This window comes from Melanostigma gelatinosum (assembly GCF_949748355.1).
Source record: "Melanostigma gelatinosum genome assembly, chromosome: 16".
In the NCBI taxonomy this organism is placed as follows: Eukaryota; Metazoa; Chordata; class Actinopteri; order Perciformes; family Zoarcidae; genus Melanostigma; species Melanostigma gelatinosum.
This window is the reverse complement of record NC_136649.1, coordinates 21,394,920-21,415,805: the sequence shown is the minus strand read 5'-3', so window position 1 is coordinate 21,415,805 and position 20,886 is coordinate 21,394,920. Positions and strand designations below refer to the sequence as shown.

The 20,886-nt window shown below is 41.6% G+C and overlaps 1 protein-coding gene across 1 annotated transcript in view; it reads left to right on the top strand.

Annotated features, from left to right (window-relative positions):
• The window catches only part of npas3 (neuronal PAS domain protein 3), a gene marked incomplete at its 5' end in the record, with an annotated part of 246,393 nt that overhangs the window by 152,661 nt on the left and 72,846 nt on the right, over positions 1-20,886 (top strand). The window contains one exon of the mRNA XM_079286826.1: positions 11,064-11,153. Within this exon, the coding sequence (XP_079142952.1) occupies positions 11,064-11,153 (90 nt within the window). The remainder of the gene's footprint in view (positions 1-11,063; positions 11,154-20,886) is intronic.

The window sequence follows — 20,886 nt, the reverse complement described above, 5'->3', positions numbered from 1 at the left end:
TCTCTCCCTCCTTTATTGACATGTTGACCTGCCTGCATCTTCTGCTTCCTCTTCCTCTGTGTCCTTCCTTTACCTCTCTGTCTCTTTCCTCCCCTTCCTCTCTCTCTCTCTCTCTCTCTCTCGATGTGTTGGCCTCTCAGATGGCTCTTCATCTCTCTCCCTAGAGCCTCCTGCTCCTCTTCCTCCTGGCTATTGATTGGCTCATTTGATAGTTCTATCGCCAATCAGCATGAAGTTGACCTTTTGGACTTGGCAATGATTGTGTGTGTGTGTGTGTGTGTGTGCGTGTGTGTTGACCTTTGCTTGCAGAATGTCAGGCCGGCTCTTGATGCTGCTTGTCTGTACATTAGTTGGACAGGAAGCAGTTCAGCTCTCCAACAGGAAGTTCAAACTCCCCTTTGTGACTCTCACCTGTCAGATCTTCTTCAGTCCGTCGGTTGCTCTCCGTCCAAACATCGACTCTCGCAGAAGAACCACCGACACAGAGACTTGTTCTGAAGAGGAACGTACGGCTGATTTCAGAGCTTTTGTTGCATTGAACAGTTTTCTCTTATTTACCAAACGTTCGGTGATTTCGTCGTCGCCATCTTGAAATACGGCCGTCGCCATGTTTGTTTTTTGTGCAACCAGTGAACAGGAAGTGACCATATCTGGACTGAGGAGGAGCGACGTGGAGATGCCATTGAAGACATTATTGTCACTTGGCAGACGTCCAGCCTGCTTTATGGAAAAAAAGAGAGAAGCAGCCAAATATTATGTTTACAGCAGCTTTATCGTTCCGGTGCAGCCGAGGATCTGCCGCTCCAGTCGTTCCAGTCGTAGTTAATGGGAGAACCGGGAGCAGACTGGGGAACCCAACGAGTGAACTGGGCCTTTTTTTCAAATCCCACAGGGTCAGACAGTAAAGAGCCAGATGCTGCAACACATTGCAATACGTTATTAACGCAGGCTGTTTACGTCTAACCTCGCTCTAGTTCTACAATCTAGAACTAACAATTCTGCTACGAATGAATAGATTCTAAAGGTTAGTGTTTGAGATATTGATGTCTAAAATTCACCTTAAAGCAGGTTGTACACTGACAATCTCAAAAGTCTGATGTTCAGAGGAGCACCTGAAGGACACATCAACTCTCCTCTTCCTCCTTTCTTTTCCTTTCCTCCCTCTCCACTCTTTAATCTCTTTTCTCCACTCTCACTTCTTCCTCTCCTTCCCTCTCATTCATTCTTCCTTTCCCCCCCCTTCTTCTCACATTTACCCAATTCGTCTTTGTTTATTTCCACCGTTTTATATCTTTAATGTGTTGTGGTGGAGACAAACATAAAGAATAATAATAAAGGAGACCAGAAAAACGACACCTTTCGAACTCGCCTCATTGGTTGGAAACAAAATGATGTAAATTACCCATAATTCCCTGCAATTAATGTCAGCAGCACACCCGTCGACGTCTTTCTCTTCTCTCCCTCTTTCTGGTCATTTCTTTTTGTCGTGCTTCTCTCGTTATTCTTCTTTTCCTCTCTCCCTTCCCTCATTTCTGTCTTTGTTTCTTCTCCTTCAGCCCTCTGGCCAGAAATATGTGGACGCCCATGTCATTTAGTGTATTTATGTTCTTAGTCTCGTTTACCTTAGATTTAATGATGCTAAATATTAATGCTTAAGAAATGCAATGTCTTACATTATAAAGATATTTTTCTTAAAAGTCTGCGTTTGTTCTGCTTCTGTTTCAAAGACAGAAATCTTTATTATTATCTCAAAGCTGTTTTATATTAAATGGGCCTAGTGCCGTGTCTACCTCTTTATTGTGCATTCAATACTAAGCTATTCAAATAATACACAGGTTCATATATTCATCTTTTTATTTTAAACATGTGCAAGGTACAGTGAGTATGGCCGTGCCACTGCCATTTATAAACATACCTTGTCAGCTGAAACGAAAATGAGTGATGGCCTATTCGTACCACTGCCATGCATAAATATACCTGTTATATTTCATACAATACTGAACTGTTACATTTTTTTTGATTTTTTTTATTTTTTTTTTTTTTATTGTCTAATTAACCAAAAATTTCACGGACCCCCTGTTGAAGACCTCTGGTTTACAGGAAACAATAGAAGAAGAGATTGTGCTTCAGGAAACAATAGAAGAAGAGGTTGTGCTTCAGGAAACAATAGAAGAAGAGGTTGTGCTTCAGGAAACAATAGAAGAAGAGGTTGTGCTTCAGGAAACAACAGAAGAAGAGGTTGTGCTTCAGGAAACAATAGAAGAAGAGGTTGTGCTTCAGGAAACAACAGAAGAAGAGGTTGTGCTTCAGGAAACAATAGAAGAAGAGGTTGTGCTTCAGGAAACAACAGAAGAAGAGGTTGTGATTCAGGAAACAATAGAAGAAGAGGTTGTGCTTCAGGAAACAATAGAAGAAGAGATTGTGCTTCAGGAAACAACGGAAGAAGAGGTTGTGCTTCAGGAAACAACAGAAGAAGAGGTTGTGCTTCAGGAAACAATAGAAGAAGAGGTTGTGATACAGGAAACAATAGAAGAAGAGGTTGTGATTCAGGAAACAATAGAAGAAGAGGTTGTGCTTCAGGAAACAATAGAAGAAGAGGTTGTGCTTCAGGAAACAACAGAAGAAGAGGTTGTGATACAGGAAACAATAGAAGAAGAGGTTGTGCTTCAGGAAACAATAGAAGAAGAGGTTGTGCTTCAGGAAACAACAGAAGAAGAGGTTGTGCTTCAGGAAACAATAGAAGAAGAGGTTGTGCTTCAGGAAACAACAGAAGAAGAGGTTGTGCTTCAGGAAACAACAGAAGAAGAGGTTGTGATACAGGAAACAATAGAAGAAGAGGTTGTGCTTCAGGAAACAATAGAAGAAGAGGTTGTGCTTCAGGAAACAATAGAAGAAGAGATTGTGCTTCAGGAAACAACGGAAGAAGAGGTTGTGCTTCAGGAAACAACAGAAGAAGAGGTTGTGCTTCAGGAAACAATAGAAGAAGAGGTTGTGATTCAGGAAACAATAGAAGAAGAGGTTGTGCTTCAGGAAACAATAGAAGAAGAGGTTGTGCTTCAGGAAACAACAGAAGAAGAGGTTGTGATACAGGAAACAATAGAAGAAGAGGTTGTGCTTCAGGAAACAATAGAAGAAGAGGTTGTGCTTCAGGAAACAACAGAAGAAGAGGTTGTGCTTCAGGAAACAATAGAAGAAGAGGTTGTGCTTCAGGAAACAACAGAAGAAGAGGTTGTGCTTCAGGAAACAACAGAAGAAGAGGTTGTGATACAGGAAACAATAGAAGAAGAGGTTGTGCTTCAGGAAACAATAGAAGAAGAGGTTGTGCTTCAGGAAACAACAGAAGAAGAGGTTGTGCTTCAGGAAACAATAGAAGAAGAGGTTGTGCTTCAGGAAACAATAGAAGAAGAGGTTGTGCTTCAGGAAACAATAGAAGAAGAGGTTGTGCTTCAGGAAACAATAGAAGAAGAGGTTGTGCTTCAGGAAACAACAGAAGAAGAGGTTGTGCTTCAGGAAACAATAGAAGAAGAGGTTGTGCTTCAGGAAACAACAGAAGAAGAGGTTGTGCTTCAGGAAACAACAGAAGAAGAGGTTGTGCTCTTATAGGAAAACTCTCTGTTGAGATAAGATACCATTTGAACTGTTGTGTGAGGATAAGTTGCTTTAGGCCACATGTGGATTTAAAGTTTTAATCCTTTTTGTTTCTTTTTCTTTTTGCTCTCTGTTTCTACATTTGTTCTTTGTTCGTCTCATTTCCCTTTTAATCACTTCATCCTATTTCTTTATTTATTGTTTCCCTATATATCCCCCCCCCCCACAGTCTACTTTTCCATTTGTCATTAGGAGGCAGAGAGCTAGACTGTAACATTTAAACCGCCCGTTCTGAATGGTTAAAAGATAGCCTCATCTGTTTTGTGTGGGTGTGTGTGTGTGTGTGTGTGTGTGCGTGTGTGTGTGTGAGAGAGGGCGATCGATGCAGTAATCTGTGGAGGTGGGAAGCAGAGGGAGCGAGCCATTCAGCAGCGCTCACTAATCAATTGCAATTCTTTCTTTAGCTGTCTAAACGCACAGATTTAGACATTTGTGTGTGTGTGTGTGTGTGTGTGTGTGTGTGTGTGTGTGTGTGTTTTAATGTGTAGGTAATACGTTATTTTACTGTCTGAGGTCTAACATTTAGATTTGTATGTACCTCTTAATGTGTGTGTGTGTGTGTATCTTTCTATCCTCTGTTTCTTACAGTGTGTGTGTTTCTGCATGTTAAAGATTGACCTGAAGGTGGCGCTATAGGAAGGGTTCAACTGTAAAGGGTTCATCCTCTGAGGAGCAGGAGAGCGAACAGGAAATAATCAGAATCTGGTTGTTGAGATGTCTCACTCTGGACTAAACTTCAGGACAAACCAAAGGATCCAGTGATGTCGACTTCCTGTTTGTAGTTTTGGAGTAAATCATGATTTCAGAACAACACATATCACACGGTCTTCATCAGCAGATTGAGTTCTTCTCATCAAGTTTATTGTTAACCTTGTAATAGTTTGATGATATAACTCCAGCTCAAGGTCCACGTACTCTTTAAGGAGCTTTCAACTGTACCTCTGGGTTTTCATTCGGTCGGAAATGTAAAACTCAGCACAGACCTCTTCTTCTTATCAGGTCAGAGACTCCAATGTTTAAAAGCTTTTCCTCATGTTAAATCCAAGTCAAATCTTCAATCCTAATGTCTTTGATTTATATCTCTAACCCCATGTTTTGCTTGATGAGTGGATACATTGATTGATTTATATGTATTAAGGGCCTTTTAATGGGTTTTCTGGATGGATTGATGGGATGGGAACCTTTGAAATGTACCAATTAGTTTTACATATGTTTATCTTTCAACGGTATAAATGGACAACTTTAATAAGAAATGAAAAAGAACCTTAAACTCAATATAAAACCCATTAACACATGACTCAATATTGATGAGTTAGTCTGCTTTTTATTGTTTTTTTATGTGATACTCGGATTTTTGAATTCGAATTTAGTTTTTTTTTACATTTTAAATAACAAATGACAATTAATCAAGAAAATATTTAGCAGATTCATTTAGAATGAAAAAGCATTTGTTTAATTGCAGCTCTAAATATTACACTCACTCATGAATACATTAATCATCGCTATTAAAATGCCTTTAATGACATCATCGTTAACGGTTATAAAAATAATGATAATTTTCAGGGAGAAACGTTGAGAGGCTGCAGAACAGTCACACTTTGATTCAGCTTAATAGAACAAAACATTTCATTATGACTGAGAGACAGGAAGCGCACACACAACACATCAATACAATCCGGCCGCACACAGAATAAAATAAATAAATGGACAATCAAAATTGCAATTACCTGCAGAATTTGTGAAGGGTAAACAAATCTGTGCCTCGCCCCCTCCACTCCCTCGCTTCACACACACACACACACACTCACACACACTCACACACACACTCACACACACACAGGAAGCGCCGTTAGCGTCCTAGTTAGGATGCTGAAATGAATACAGTTAGATCCAAAGCAATTTCCTTTTATTTATCTTAGCAGCCGCGCATAAATAAAGGCAAGGGCATCCAGGCAATTAGCATAATTACTATGAGGCGGTCAGACCCTCTGTGATTTCATAAAGACACACGCGCACAAAAGGTGTGTGTGTGTGTGTGTTTCAGGGAGTCAGAGGAGATAGAGACGATGACTGAGTGTGTGTGGGCATGTTAGTGTGCTGCTTTATTTATGCGTGTGTGTGTTGGTGCATGACTTTTGCTCTCTCCATTTGTTTACCTTGTGTGTGTGTGTGTGTGTGCTTGTTTCTTTGTATTGTTTTTCTCATTTTCTGTGTGTGTGAACGTGTGTCTGACACACACACGGTGATACATACAAACATTTCAGCACATGGACACAAATATCTGCACATAATAAACCGGCAAAAACACACACACACACACACACACACACAGACACACACAGAGGCCAATCTAAAGTCCCAGTGTGTGTGCGTGTTATTAATGTTCAAATACAATTGGAAAAACAACAAAAGTAATGAAAAACACTATTCCACCTAACAGGCTGATGTCAGCTGATACTGTTTCCACTGGTCTCACTGTTTTGTCGGCTTTAAGTGACAACGTGGTGGGAGGTGGGGTTTACTTTTAACATTTTAAATGTGGAATGTTTCTAACGTGAGGTGATTGGTTTGTCATTTCGGTTGTTTGGTTTTTGGATGTGAATGTTTCTCACTCCTGATGAGCAGGTGGGACCTTGTGTGGCGGATGAATGCTGGCGTTTTGTCGTAAAGCAATATCTGAGCAGAGATCGTGTCTCTGTGTCGAAGTGGACGTATAGTCGCCGTGACTTCATCCATTGGTTTGGGGACTGACGGCGTTTTTGGCCTTCACCAAGTTGTTTTTTTACAACCAGTAAAAAAGTGATATGGGAAGTGACCATATCTGGACTGAGGAGGAGTGACGTAGAGACGCCGTATACATCTCTGGTGTCGACCTGTCAATCACCGTGTAGCCCCGCCCTAAAGCATCCCCTGCTTTATGGTCTGTGTGACTCTAAATGGACCATAATGTACTAAATGAACATCATGCTGTATTGAAGAAGACTTGAAACTAGAGATTGAGACCATAAACTCATGTTTACAATGTTTATTGAGGTAATAAATCAAGAGAGAAGTAGAGTCATTTCCTCATAGACTTCTATACAACCAGAGGAGTCGCCCCCTGGTGGTCGCTAGAGAGAATGCAGCTTTAACACGTGAAGCTTTGGCTTTACTGTTCAGACCCGGAGGTTGCCGCCTGGGACAGACCCGGACCTGACTTTGATCAGGCTCAGATGAGGCTCCCCCTCCAAGTCAACTGAATATGAGTAGAGATCATTACAGTTTTCATGTTATTGTGTCATTTTAAACCTTGTTAAAGTGTCTATTTAGCTTCCTTTGCTTTCTACTTGTATCTACCAGGTCATATATGAACTAACTGGCTTTGTATGATACAAAATATGCAAATAATTGTGATAAATATCTAGTAACCCCAAACACAGTCTGCTGTGAACAAACAATCAGAACGTCACTGCACATTTTCACAGTTATAAAAGGAGGAGGAGGCAGCGTTGGCTTCGTTTCCTTGAAGCAAGCTGCTGCTCCTGCAGAAAATGTCAGCTGCTGAGGCTTGAATATTGTTCTCTGAGTGTTACACCGACCTTTGTGCATCTTGTACAACCTTTGCGCCGACCTTTTCGAGACCCCGGCCCCCTCGTACATTATTCCCGGTGTAAACCGAAACAGGCGGCTGAAAACAATGTTTGGAGCGAGCTCTGGTTTGGAGCTGCTGCTCTAATAATCTGAGGCCTGTTTAACCTCCGGGAGGCAACCTGGGATTTAGAGAAGCAGTCAGCAAGGTTATGTTTGTTTACTGCACATCTCTGTCTCTGTGTGTGTGTATTTACATCAGTGTCATATCAGCATAATTTACACACACACTTCCACCTTTCAACTCGCTTTCCAATTCTAATTCATCCGTTTTTAATCCCTCTGAAACGGGCAGATTTGCTTTCCTTCACCTGGAGCCTCTCTCTGCTAAAAACCTGGACCTCAATCAGACCAGATGATAAAACTGTAAAAAAATAAAAATGGAGAGCAACACAGCTTGTGATTATCTCCACATCTCAGCCTCTTTTTCCATCGTTGTGTTGTGTTAATTTTAAAAGGGGCACGAGTTAATCCGTGACCTGCAGAGGCTCAGTGTGTCACACTACCAGCCTCCGTAATGGAAGCAAAATACCGCCAATGGAAGGTTTGTTAGGAGACTTCCACGCATCTACGACAACAATGGATCTGAGGCAGCAAAAAACATGTCACGTAACCCTAAAGGTTAATATCATGAGGTTGCATGTGAATCTTCTAAGCCCACTCCCAAAAAGATGCTTCTGCAATAAAGAGAAGTCAAAGTATCGGCTTATTACTGTCAGTTGATACTACTTTCATTTTAATAGCATACATGTGCACCACTGGTAAAATGCAACTACGTATTACGTATTAATTGTATTTTTATTTTCCGATACTTTGGTTTGTTTTTTCCGTCATTGAGGTCACAATGACGGACGGAATTGTTGCCTCAACCTAACTAAGTAGTTTTGTTGTCTGAACCTAACTCAGTAGTTTAGTTGTCTAAACCTAACTACGTAGTTTTGTTGTCTCAACCTAACTAAGTAGTGTTGTCTAAACCTAACTGCGTAGTTTTGTTGTCTCAACCTAACTACGTAGTTTTGTTGTCTCAACCTAACTAAGTAGTGTTGTCTAAACATAACTACGTAGTTTTGTTGTCTCAACCTAACTAAGTAGTTTTGTTGTCTCAACCTAACTAAGTAGTGTTGTCTAAACCTAACTACGTAGTGTTGTCTAAACCTAACTACGTAGTGTTGTCTCAACCTAACTACGTAGTTTTGTTGTCTCAATCTAACTAAGTAGTTTAGTTGTCTCAACCTAACTAAGTAGTTTTGTTGTCTCAACCTAACTAAGTAGTTTTGTTGTCTCAACCTAACGAAGTAGTTTAGTTGTCTCAACCTAACTAATTAGTTTTGTTGTCTCAACCTAACGAAGTAGTTTAGTTGTCTCAAGCTGACTAAGTAGTTTTGTTGTCTAAAGTTTAGACAACAAAACTACGTAGTTAGGTTTAGAGTCTAAACGCGACTACGTAGTTTTGTTGTCTAAACCTAACTAAGTAGTTTCCTGTGAAGACAGAAGTGTAATAATAAAATGAATTGACTCGTGTTGCTGGACTTTTGAAGGAAAACGCATAGAAATGAGGAGAAACCTTTATGTCAGATATCAGTCTTTCACTCATATACATCTAACAAAGACATGCTCCACCCTAAACCTTCTGCTCAGCGTGACTGCGGCTCTCTATCACAGTGACTGAACATCAACATGGTCTTCTATTTAGTTATAACACACAGTGAAATAGCAGCTATCTGGATATAAGTGCCCACGTCACAATAAAAATGAAGGAACTGAAACACAGTTTTATGATGAATATAATTAAAACACAATACAGCCTGTTCATGACACATGTCTGTAGTTACAGTGCCGATATCCAAAAGAGAACTATGAATAAACCTAAAACATTGATATCTACTCAGGGACTTTGGTTGAGAAAAAAAGTCAGAGCTCCTGATAATATCAGAGATTATGTCACGCTAAGCTAGTTAGCATCAAACGTAGATTTAAATGGTTTGAAATGTCATCTGAGAATAAGTGACGTGTTGGAGGACAAACACATTTCATGTCATGGTCGACAACATTGAGCAGCAAAAAACCTGGATCAGAACACACGGATACAGGACTTTGTGCATATAACAAACACGCATATATGCACACAGACGCCAACACACACACACACACGCAGACGACATGAGACAGGGTGGGTGTTAATGAGCAACCCAGCATGGACGGACATTGATGAGGCTCATTGACGATTAACATCTCATTAGCATCTCATTAGCTGAGAGAGCAGACTAAATGGACACAGGCAGAGCAGCACTCACACACACACACGCACACACACACATCATGGCAGGCATTAGAGGTTAAATGTCAAAACTAGACAACATGATCAATTCTATATTTCTCCAAACATCCTCCGCTGCCCCCCACGTTACTTGTTTATTCTAGACATTACGGTAAGAGACCGTAAGAGCTGACTTCAAAATAAAAGCATCATTCAGCAAAACGTGATAGGAAATGTATTTATTGTATTGAATAAGTCAGTCAGTATGTCAATACGAAATACATAAAAACATACTTAAGTGAATGAAAAATAATAATTGATATTAGATGATAAATAAAATATTCAGTAAATCAAACTTAACAATAAACAATACTTTTCCAAAGACCAATCTGACTTCAAAATGAAAGCAGACCACCTCAGTGTGACTCAAACACGACATTCTGATGTGGACTTTCAAAATTAAAGCCTTTTAAAATGTCATAGGAGCTGTGCTCCCTCTAAACTCGCATCAAAGGGTTAACTCAAACAGCCTGTTACATGAGATAAAACACTAAAATATCTCAATTTATTTTGTGTATCACAGCATTGCCTTCAAGTGTTGATTCATGTGCGCCTCATCTTCTGTGTAATATGTGTAATATAAATATAAATATATTTAAAATCTGTACGGAATATAAGGAGATATTCCTGTCTCGCTCCCTCCCACGCGTGCATTCAAACAATTAATATTCATAAAATATTAATATCATATAATAAGATATAGTCATATATAAATATACAGTGTATATATATATATATATATATATACACGAGTGGATACAACACACAGACACACAGACGGTGGTGTATCAGCAGCAGCAACAGTAATTAACCTGCCTGACCTCAGGAGTATTAATGCCTGTGTGTGTGTGTGTGTGTGTGTGTGCGTGTGTGCATGTGCGTGTGTTTGAATCAGTGTATTGTGCGCAAGGAGTCGAGTGTTCTGCCATGATCTTCACATAACGACAGCATTAGACACACTCTGATCCGTCTGTGTGTGTGTGTGTGTGTGTGTGTGTGTGTGTGTGTGTGTGTGAGATTCACTGCTGAAGTCGAGTGTTGCGCTGTGATCCTCTCATAAATACACCATTAGACACACCTTGATGTGTGTGTGTATGTGTGTGTGTGCAGACTTACCTGTCCAGACACAGACCTCCTTTGTAGTACTGCAGTACTACACAGACCTCCCTTCAAGTACTGCAGTACTGTTGAAGTGGTTGTGTGTATTTACTAGAAAAGCACTTTGTATATTTACTCTCTCCATTTTACATGAATCTGGAAATATTTACTAAACGACAGAATGGCTACATTCTACAACAGACTAAACGACACTGTAGCTGAGTTTATTCGCTCCAAACCAGTTGATGTAAAATCGGCTAATTTGCATTTCTTTCTTTTTTTTTTTACTGGAAGTGGAACATTTTAAAAATAGAGATTTTCTCTGAAGTGAGTTCAACTTCTTTCTCTGTTGTGTCTTTGTGTCTGTTTTCAGTCTCTGGACGGGTTTGTATTTGCACTAAACAAGGAGGGACGCTTCCTCTACATCTCTGAGACCGTCTCCATCTACCTGGGACTGTCACAGGTGAGTCAGACACCTGTCTGTCTGTCTGTCTGTCTGTCTCTCTGTCTGTCTGTCTGTTATGTCCTCTATCAAACACACAAATGAAGCTTCTCTGTTCAGTCAAAGCAGTTTGGTTTCTTACTCGGTTCTTGCAAATGTTTCAGTATGTCGGTCGTCTTCTCTTCTCTCTCTCTCTGTCTGTCTCTTCTGTCTCTATCACTCTCTGTCTCTCTCTCTCGCTCTCTCTCTGTCTGTCTCTCTCTCGCTCTCTCTCTCTCTCTCTGATTGTCTCTCTCTCTCTCTCTCTCTCTCTCTCTCTCTCTCTCTCTCATCATTACCAAAGACAATTCCCAACAAATTAAGGCTCATTTCAAATCTCATCAGCTCGTCGGACGGTTGTTGATTTGTGCAGCGAGCGACGACGCATATTTTATTCCTGTGTGTGTGTGTGTGTGTGTGTGTGTGTGTGTGTGTGTGTGTGTGTGTGTGTGTGTGTGTCGGGCACAAGTCATTGTACTCTGTGTGTCAGCTTGGTAACGAGTTCTGCGTCTCAATTGGTTCATTCTCCACCAGTTCCTGTTAATAGAGACAGACGTCCATTCTGAAGGTCGACACATCGGCCTTGGAGGCGCTAATAAGTCGGTATTGACAAGATGTGTGTGTGTGTGTGTGTGTGTGTGTGTGTGTGTGTGTGAGTGTCTGTGTGTGTGTGTGTGAGTGTGTGTGTGAGTGTGTGTTGCTGAATTAAAAGGGATTCAAACATTTTCCTGTCTACGTCATGGCTTCTGTGTAAACGTGTTAATAACAACAGTAAAGAAGTAACGTGCTGTAAAATACCTTCAAACACATTCATTCGACTTTAATCTGCGCTCGTGTTTATTTCTGTGTCTTGATGAAGAGCAGACGTCTTTATGTTGTTAATATTGACATTTGTAATTTTGTATTTTTGTGGGATATCTGAAATGTAATTGTCAGCCGTCAAAGACGATCTAGTTTCACTCACAATGTTGTCATTCTTCAAAAGGTCAAATAACATTCAGAGCTTCTTCTGCTGCTGTTAATCAGCTGAGACTCGCATGTCGGAGATTCCTGCAGTGCTTGAATGCACCACAGTAAAGGTCTCAGCATGTCAGACACCATCTCGTCTGCAGACTTGTTCCTTCACTGTGTGCAACCACCGATGCATGCGTTGAGCTCTCATCCTTAAAACAACACGAGTTACCTTTTGTTCTATTCTAACGCAACAACTAGAAAACAAGGAGAGCATTTCTTTACACTTTGAACCCTGACATTTATTTACAGCATCTAATCTCAAAATGTGGAGGCCATGGGCGGATTATGAGACAATGAGCTCCTCAGCAGTCTTTAAAAAGAGAACCCACCACCTCTCCTACATCCGTCTTTCGTCGTTTTGCATCTCTCTGTTGTTTTTTGTTTTCTTGTCGTCATTTTGTGTCTCTTTGTAGCCATTCTGTCTCTTTGTAGTCATTCGGTGTCTCTTTGTAGCCATTCTGTCTCTCTTTGTAGCCATTCTGTCTCTTTGTAGCCATTCTGTCTCTTTGTAGTAATTTTCGTTCTCCTTTTAGCCATTCTGTGTCTCTTTGTCGCCATTATGTCACTTTGTAGCCATTCTGTGTCTCGTTGTAGCCATTCTGTCTCTTTGTAGTCATTTTCATTCTCCTTTTAGCCATTCTGTGTCTCGTTGTAGCCATTCTGTGTCTCGTTGTAGCCATTATATGTCTCTTTATAGCCATTCTGTCTCTTTGTAGCCATTCTGTGTCTCTTTATAGCCATTCTGTGTCTCTTTGTAGCCATTATATGTCTCTTTATAGCCATTCTGTCTCTTTGTAGCCATTCTGTGTCTCGTTGTAGCCATTATATGTCTCTTTATAGCCATTCTGTCTCTTTGTAGCCATTCTGTGTCTCTTTGTAGCCATTATCTGTCTCTTTGTAGCAATTATTTGTGGGTCTGTCATTTGATGTCTCTTTGTCATCACGTTGTGTCTCTTTGTTGCCACTTTGTCTTTTTTTCATAATTTTGTAGTTTTGTGTCTTTTTGAAGTTGTTTTGTTTCTGTGTACTCATGTTGTCTCTTTGTAGTCATTTGATGTATCTTTGTAGTTGTTTTGTGTCTCTTTGTGGTTGTTTTACCCCTCATACTAGCTGCCAGTCTCTCTTTAGTTGTTCTATGTTTGTTTTTGATGTCCTCCTGGCTGGCACTTGTCTATTTGATTGATATTTTGTAGTTGAAGGGCAGGTGGGCCCCTGACAGCTTGAGCTTCAGTAATCCATCCATAGTGCCGGCTTCCTTTGCTGCTGGTGTGTTTTGGGGAGAAAGATGTAACGAGAGGTGTTTGGTGGTGGCTGCACAGATCAATGAGCCAATTGTCGACAGGAAGCTGCATTCAGTTGGTATTTTGAGAGATAGCTGCCAAGTCCTCACCAAAGCTGCAGTGACATAATTGTGGGAATTTGTTGTGGCGTGCATGAATGTGTGTAAACTGGCAGCTGTTCGGCACACATAGCTTATCACTCTGCAGGCGGTTCTCGTACAGTACTCAAAGCTATAGACACATAGAACATACATATCCCACAAAATGTATTCGTATGTAATCAATGTAATCCTTAACCAGGAAGTATAAAGATTTCAAAAAGTCAAATCGTAATTTAACCCAGCAGACCGCTGTTTGTTCCCCATGTGAACAAGTTAACGTTGATTTATTTGTCACATAACTTCAGTAAAAACACTTCTGCAGTTATTTCAACCCAAACCACGAACCTCCTCCTAAACCTAACTCAGTAGTTTTGTTGTCTCTATGAGATGCAGCATCTGTACATTGTTTTCTGGGAAGGAAGTCATATTTACCGACATGCATTCGCCCCCCCCCCCCCCCCCCATTCTCTCTCTCCATTAGTTTAATGTGAACTCCTTGTCTCTGTGAATTAGATATAGGAAGCGCTCAGATATGGGAGCGAGGAATAAAAGGCCAATCAGTTTACCAAATTAAAGAGGAAGGCACATCATTCTCCCCCTCTCTCTCTCTTTCTGTCACTGTCTCTCTATATCTCTCTCCCCCACTCCCTCCTGGATTAATTCCCCCTCCAAGATTGATTGATGATTTCTATCAAATAATTGATTAATTGTCAAATTGGGCTCCCTAAGCTTTTACCGACAGCTCCGCTGAGCTGGTTATCTTGTTCTCTCGGCTTTTATCAGCTGCTGAAGAAGTGGCACGCCGATTAAAAAAAAAAAAAAAGGAAGGAAGTGAAAGACGGAGAGAGAGAGAGAGCTTGTCTTTGCCTTGTTCGAGTCTCACCCTGTAATCCTACATGTGTACACAGAGTTCGTCAACCTCCATCCTCTTAATTGCTCTTCCTTCCTCCTCCTCTTCTTTAATCACTGCCCTTCCTTCTCCGCCGTTCTTTTTTTAAAGGAAGGAAAATATATCGCTAATTATTTTTCAACTTTAATTAGATCGTTGCAGGAAAAATCTCTGGGGGGGGGGGGTTCTTTTTAAGCCTTTTGACAAATTGACGAGGTTATGAATTTTCTCGCTCGGTGGCCGGCGCTGAAACAATCTTCAAGCAGATTTATGTGTAAAGAGGATTTGTCTGTTTAAATCGTTTCTTCGGCGTCTCGTCGGGAAAGACGGCGGACGTGGCCGGCCAATCAAACAGCCCGTTAATAGAGTCATTAACAAAGAGCGGAGCTGTAATTAAACACGGCCGCTTAGCAAAGTTAGAGCCCCCACCCACCCCCACCTCCAACATGCACTCCTCTCACTCTTCTAACTTTCTGAATCTTAATTCTTTACGATAATAAAAAAAATTGCAGCTTCTTTTGGTTGTTTGTTTAACGTCCACGTTGACTGGAGGTGCAGACGTGCGAAACAGGAAATTAAATGTTGAATTTGTCGTTTTAAAATGACTAAAAACTATATTATTATGTTATATATTGTACTGATATTGAACGCGGTGCATGCAAATCCATGATGTGGAATCACCTTAGCTTTAAGAGTTTCACTATTTAATTTACAACATATTTATCTGTTATTTTATGTTCTGTTTTTATAGACTTGTTGGTTCCAGAGCTGCAACCAAAATGATGATGAAATGATCAATTCACCTTTCCGTTCATATTATTGGATGTTGGAAAATCATTCAGCTCAGAAATCAGGGAAGTGTGTCGCTGATTTAAAAATATATATTTTTTAATCTAATGTATTCCTAATCGATGAAGCAATTAGTTTTACTTCCTGTCTTTACTTCCAGGCTTTACTTCCTGTCTTTACTTCCTGTCTTTACTTCCAGGCTTTACTTCCAGTCTTTACTTCCAGGCTTTACTTCCTGTCTGTACTTCCTGTCTTTACTTCCTGTCTCGTGGAATCAATAATTGTCATGTCATGTCATGACCCAAAGCTTTTAGTCACATCATGCGTTCAGAAGGTCGGCAGGATAATAAACGTCTTATTTTTTTAATATCGTTCGTCAGCTTTTTGTTTCGTTTGTTTCTCATTTAAAATGGACATGAAACAGGTGGACGAAGACAGACTTCCAGTCTCTTTCCTGTCAGACAGACAGCAGGAGAATCTGTCTGTCTGTAACACCCTGTTGATCCAACAGCACCGTGTGTGTGTGTGTGTTCATGTAAATGTCAGTGTGTGTGTGTGTGTGTGTTTATGAGAAGAGGCAATGCTTGCAGCTGCCCTCTTAGCGATCTAATTGAGACGTGCGTGTGTGTGTGTGTGTGTGTGTGTGTGTGTGTGTGTGTGTGTGTGTGTGTGTGTGTGTGTGTGTGTGTGTGTGTGTGTGTGTGTGTGTGTGTGTGTGTGTGTGTGTGTGTGTGTGTGTGTGTGTGTGTGTGTGTGTGTGTGTGCAGCAGATGGCTGTGTGTCCTCTGCCTGATGGACCAGAGGAAAATAATAACTGTGTCGTCCCGGCCAGACCCAAATTAGTCTGCTGGATTCTGGCCCGTTACGCCCAAATATGATCTCCGGCCAGCTCGGCTTCCATGCCAGGCCGGCATATGCGGCGGCATGGGAGAGCACACACACACACACACACACACACACACACTGCATGCATGACCCACAGGTAATATGAAGAATTTGGCTTTGCGTCTACTCTGACAACAAAGATGTGTTCGAAAATAAGTCGTGGTTGTTTTTGGGAAGAAAACGTTTTTAGTTGTTTTCTACAAAAGTCTCAGCTGACTTCAGTTTGTTGTGTTTCTGTCTGAAAAACGAAGGAAGAGTCTTTATATCTCTTCCTCACTGATGTGTGCAGGGCGATCGACATTCAGCCTGAACCAGACGAGTCTCTCTCTCTCTCTCTCTCTCTCTCTCTCTCTCTCCTATTGTTCACTGTATTGAGTTGGCCTGCTTCCAGATGACTGGTGTGTGTGTGTGTGTGTGTGTGTAGGTGTGTGTGTGTGTGTGTGTTTCAGTCAGAGGTGTGTGAAGCGATTTGTTTGTGTCTTTGTCATTTAAAGAGGCTCTCCAGTGGCACACACACTCAAACACACACACACATGCAAGGTGATTCTGCTGGCACATGCACCAGAGCTATTTTGTTCACCACACACACACACACACACACACACACACACACACACACACACACACACACACACACAAAGAGGGTCATTGGGAAGCGAGGCAGAGAGCCTGATCTCTGCTCTTTCACTCCAATCCACATTCCCTCAGAGAGAGCTGGCGATAATACACACACACACACACACACACACACACACACACACACACACACACACACTCACACACACTCCCACTATTCCCAGTGGGCTGCTGCTGGTCTTCAGGGGAGCATTGAATGAATTAGCATTAAGCAGCTCCAGCAGACTGTCAGACTGTCGGCTGCTTCCTTCCTCTGGTCTCTGAACGTCCATGCTGATGTCACAGAGCTGAGGACACTCCTCTTCCTCTTCCTCTTCTACTTCCTCTTTTTATTCATATATAAATAAATAGATTTAAATACCGAAAACATATTAATTATGATTTGATGAATTTGAATTTGATTTCATTTTATTATTCCACTTATTGTCTCTCTCACCCTCCTCACCCTTTTTCTTTTCTTGCTCTCCTTCTCTCTCTCTCTCTCTCTCTCTGTCTCTCTGTCTCTCTGTGTTTGTGAGACGGCGAGGTCGGCCATTTGCATGAGGTCAAAGAGGGGCATTATGGGAGATGGAGGAAGGAGGAGACGGGGTGAGGAGGAGGAGGGCCGGGCAGGAGGAAGGTCACAGTTAATTGAGCCACCCTGGTGAACCTGAACACACTCACACACACACACACACACATTCAGGTTTCATTCATAATTGATGGCGCTGACTCCAGGGCTGCCATGTTCGTTCTAATAATATGATATCTATAATAACTCTAATAACTACTGTGTGTGTGTGTGTGTCCTGTTAAAAGATGAAGGGAGGGAAAAGAAGAAGTTACAGACAAAAAGAGAAAGATTTGAAGGGAAGAGATTTATTTTTTAAAAGGCTGAAGGGATGAGGGACAGAGAGAGAGGAGTTTAGATTGGTGTAAATGAAGCGAGAGGAGGAGAAAAAGATGAAGGAGTGATGAGATGGAGATGAAATCTAAACTCTTTCACTTGTTAAGTTTGTAAAAGGAGGACGAGTAAAGAAAGTGAACAAATGGATGAAGAGAGGAGGAGAAACATGAAACATAGAGGAAGATGGAAGAGGAGGAGAAACGAAGAGGAGGAGAAACAGAAAGATGGAAGGAAGAGGAGGAGAAATGGAGAGGAAGATGGAAGGAAGAGGAGAAATGTAGAGGAAGATGGAAGGAAGAGGAGGAGAAATGGAGAGGAAGATGGAAGGAAGAGGAGAAATGTAGAGGAGGATGGAAGGAAGAGGAGGAGAAACAGAAAGATGGAAGGAAGAGGAGGAGAATGGAGAGGAAGATGGAAGGAAGAGGAGAAATGTAGAGGAGGATGGAAGGAAGAGGAGGAGAAACAGAAAGATGGAAGGAAGAGGAGGAGAAATGGAGAGGAAGATGGAAGGAAGAGGAGGAGAAATGAGGACAAAGACAATAGGTGGAGAGAGAAAGAAGGAGAAACGTATACGACTCTTCTTTCAGATGTAAAGAAATGAAAGAAAAATAAAGTTGAGGAGAAGAGGAGAGGTGGAGAGATTCTCTGGATATGAAGAAGAGATAAAGAGGAGTGAAAGGAGGCGCATTAGCATGCTGACAGGAAGCTGCAGGAGGTTATCTGGACCTCAGAGAGCTTCCGTCGCCCTTTTGTTATGACCGATCACCGCGGCGACGCACCCAGAGGCATGATGGGACGTGGAGCAGGAAACGCACAACAGATACCAACGCTGACAAAGAGACGCTTCAACGAGGAGAAGTCTCTCAGCAGGAGAACACCTCCATGACTCCACACTTCATTCAGAGAAGAGGAGAGAACTTCAGAGAATGTTTGTCTCTTAATATGACAGAACATTTTGAATATTTTAACGATAAATCATGTGTTCTAGTGATTCTACAACGTAAACAATATGATGCATTGCTGTTGTTGAAGGCAGCGTGATATGCAAACACAGGAGAGCATGATGACAAGAATGAAAATATTAGATGATAAAATATCATTTATTTTAGCCCAAACCACGATCTTCACTCCATTGTTTCCTGTGAAGATGGAAGTTTATTTTGAAAAGGCCGTGCGCATGTAAAGAGCAGAAACTGACTTTTATTCCTGTTGTTTAATGCAGATCAAACGAACAAAATATATGAAAGAAATACAAAGAAACGTGTCACTTTGAACCACAAGAGGAGCTCGTTTACTGCAGACTGTCTTCCTGCAGCAGAACCCGGCTTTACTGTGTTTGTGAGGACATTAAATCCAGGTTTAAACTGCTGTTTTTCAGTTCAGCTTGGTTGAAATGACGAGACACACTCGTGTTTGATGTGTGTGTGTGTATGTGCATCATCCATATGTATGCTCCGTGTGTGTGTGTGTGTGTGTGTGTGTGTGGTGTCTAGACACAGCGCTTTATAGACGGCTGCCATTGAAATGTATGAAGCTGCACAGGGAGCTGCAGCGTGGGGGTCAGAGGTCACGCTCCTCCTGCACGACAAGGAGACGCTTTCATACATTACAGACAGACGGCAGGAGGTGAAGCAGGGACGCTGACCTGCTGAAGGACACACACACACACACACACACACACACACACACACACTCTCAGCTGGTGATTGAGCTTCACACACACTCTTCTTCTCTTCATGCATAAGAGGCGTGAGTGATGGTGGAAGGTGAGTCGGGGGGGTTGACCCGCTCGCTCTGTTCGACTTCACAGCATTAAAAAATAAAAAATAGAAGCGAAACGCTCCGGCGTGTCGGCGTCGGTTTGTGCGTCACGCTGCCGTCATGCATTTCAGAAGGACTGAAGGTCGACGCCGCTGAAAGGATTCAAATCAACAGTTTGAAGTTTGGTTTTCCAGACGATGAGAGAAAAGAAAAGCTGTTTTTATTGGTGTTGGAGGAGAAGTGTATGTTTTTTTAGTTGTAGTTTTAATACTTCGTAAAGACTACAGACAGGATGCAGTTTGGTCTCCATCTTTTTTAGGTTTCTGGGTGTTTCCTCATTTCCTTTTATCTCCTCCCTTGTTCCCTCCTCTCCTCTCCCGTCGTCCTTTCTCCGATCATATCCTCCAAAATGCCACCCTACTCTCTCGTCTCCTCTCCTCCTCTCCTCCTCTCTCCTCTCCTCCTCTTTCCTCTCCTCCTCTCCTCCCGAGGTTCAGCTTTACAGTCGGCCGTTACTTTGATGCTGTGAGGCTGTAAAGAGATCAGCGTTGCCGTCGGAGACCAAAATTGATGCTTGTTTTATTGAAGTGAGAGAGAATGTGTGCGTGTGTGTGTGTGTGTCTGATATGGTGTGTGTGTGTGTGTGCGCGTGTGTGAACTGACTTTATTCCAGCAGAGTTCAGAGGTGACGTGTGTGTACTTGTACTTCTATACTTGTGAGGACTTTCATTCAGCCCCGAACCGTCACCTTAACTAAACCTTCTTCTTCTTCTTCTTCTTCTTCTTCTTCTTCTTCTTCTTCTTCTTCTTCTTCTTCTTCTTCTTCTTCTTCTTCTTCTTCTTCTTCTTCTTCTTCTTCTTCTTCTTCTATTCCCACAACTACTTAGGATTTGTATGTTCACGGTGTTTTCCTGTTTCATTGAACTGATTTTATCTGATATAAGATGATAATTCAGGAAAATATTAGAAGCTGTGGTCACACTTGTCTTTTCAATGCATCCTTTCGTCATCTGATCATGTCGACGTTTGATTTATTTGCTTTGAGACAATTTAGAAATTGAACATTTGTGTGATGAGGTTGAGGTCTGATGTCGTCTGTGATTTCTGTTATCATAGGTTCTTTGGTTGTGTGGTGGAGGCAGTAATAATAGAGAGGAGAGGATGGAAGCAGAGAGAGTCAACCCTCCCCTTCATGTCTTATTCTGAACCTTTTGGATTAATAAGTAGGGGGGGGGGGTTGGGGGGGGGCAGGAGGTGAGGAAGGGAGACTGACCTCAATATGAATAGTTAGAGAGGTAAAGTGTGTGTGCCTCGGGAATGTTAATTAAGATCATTAAATGCAAATAAACACATCGACGAGCAGTCATTTTTATGGACGAGGGCGGATTGATTGACACTCGGCATCCATGGGGGGCTGAGCTGATCGATGTGAAAACATATCGATCAGAAGGTGAGAGTCGCTCAGAGCGAAGCT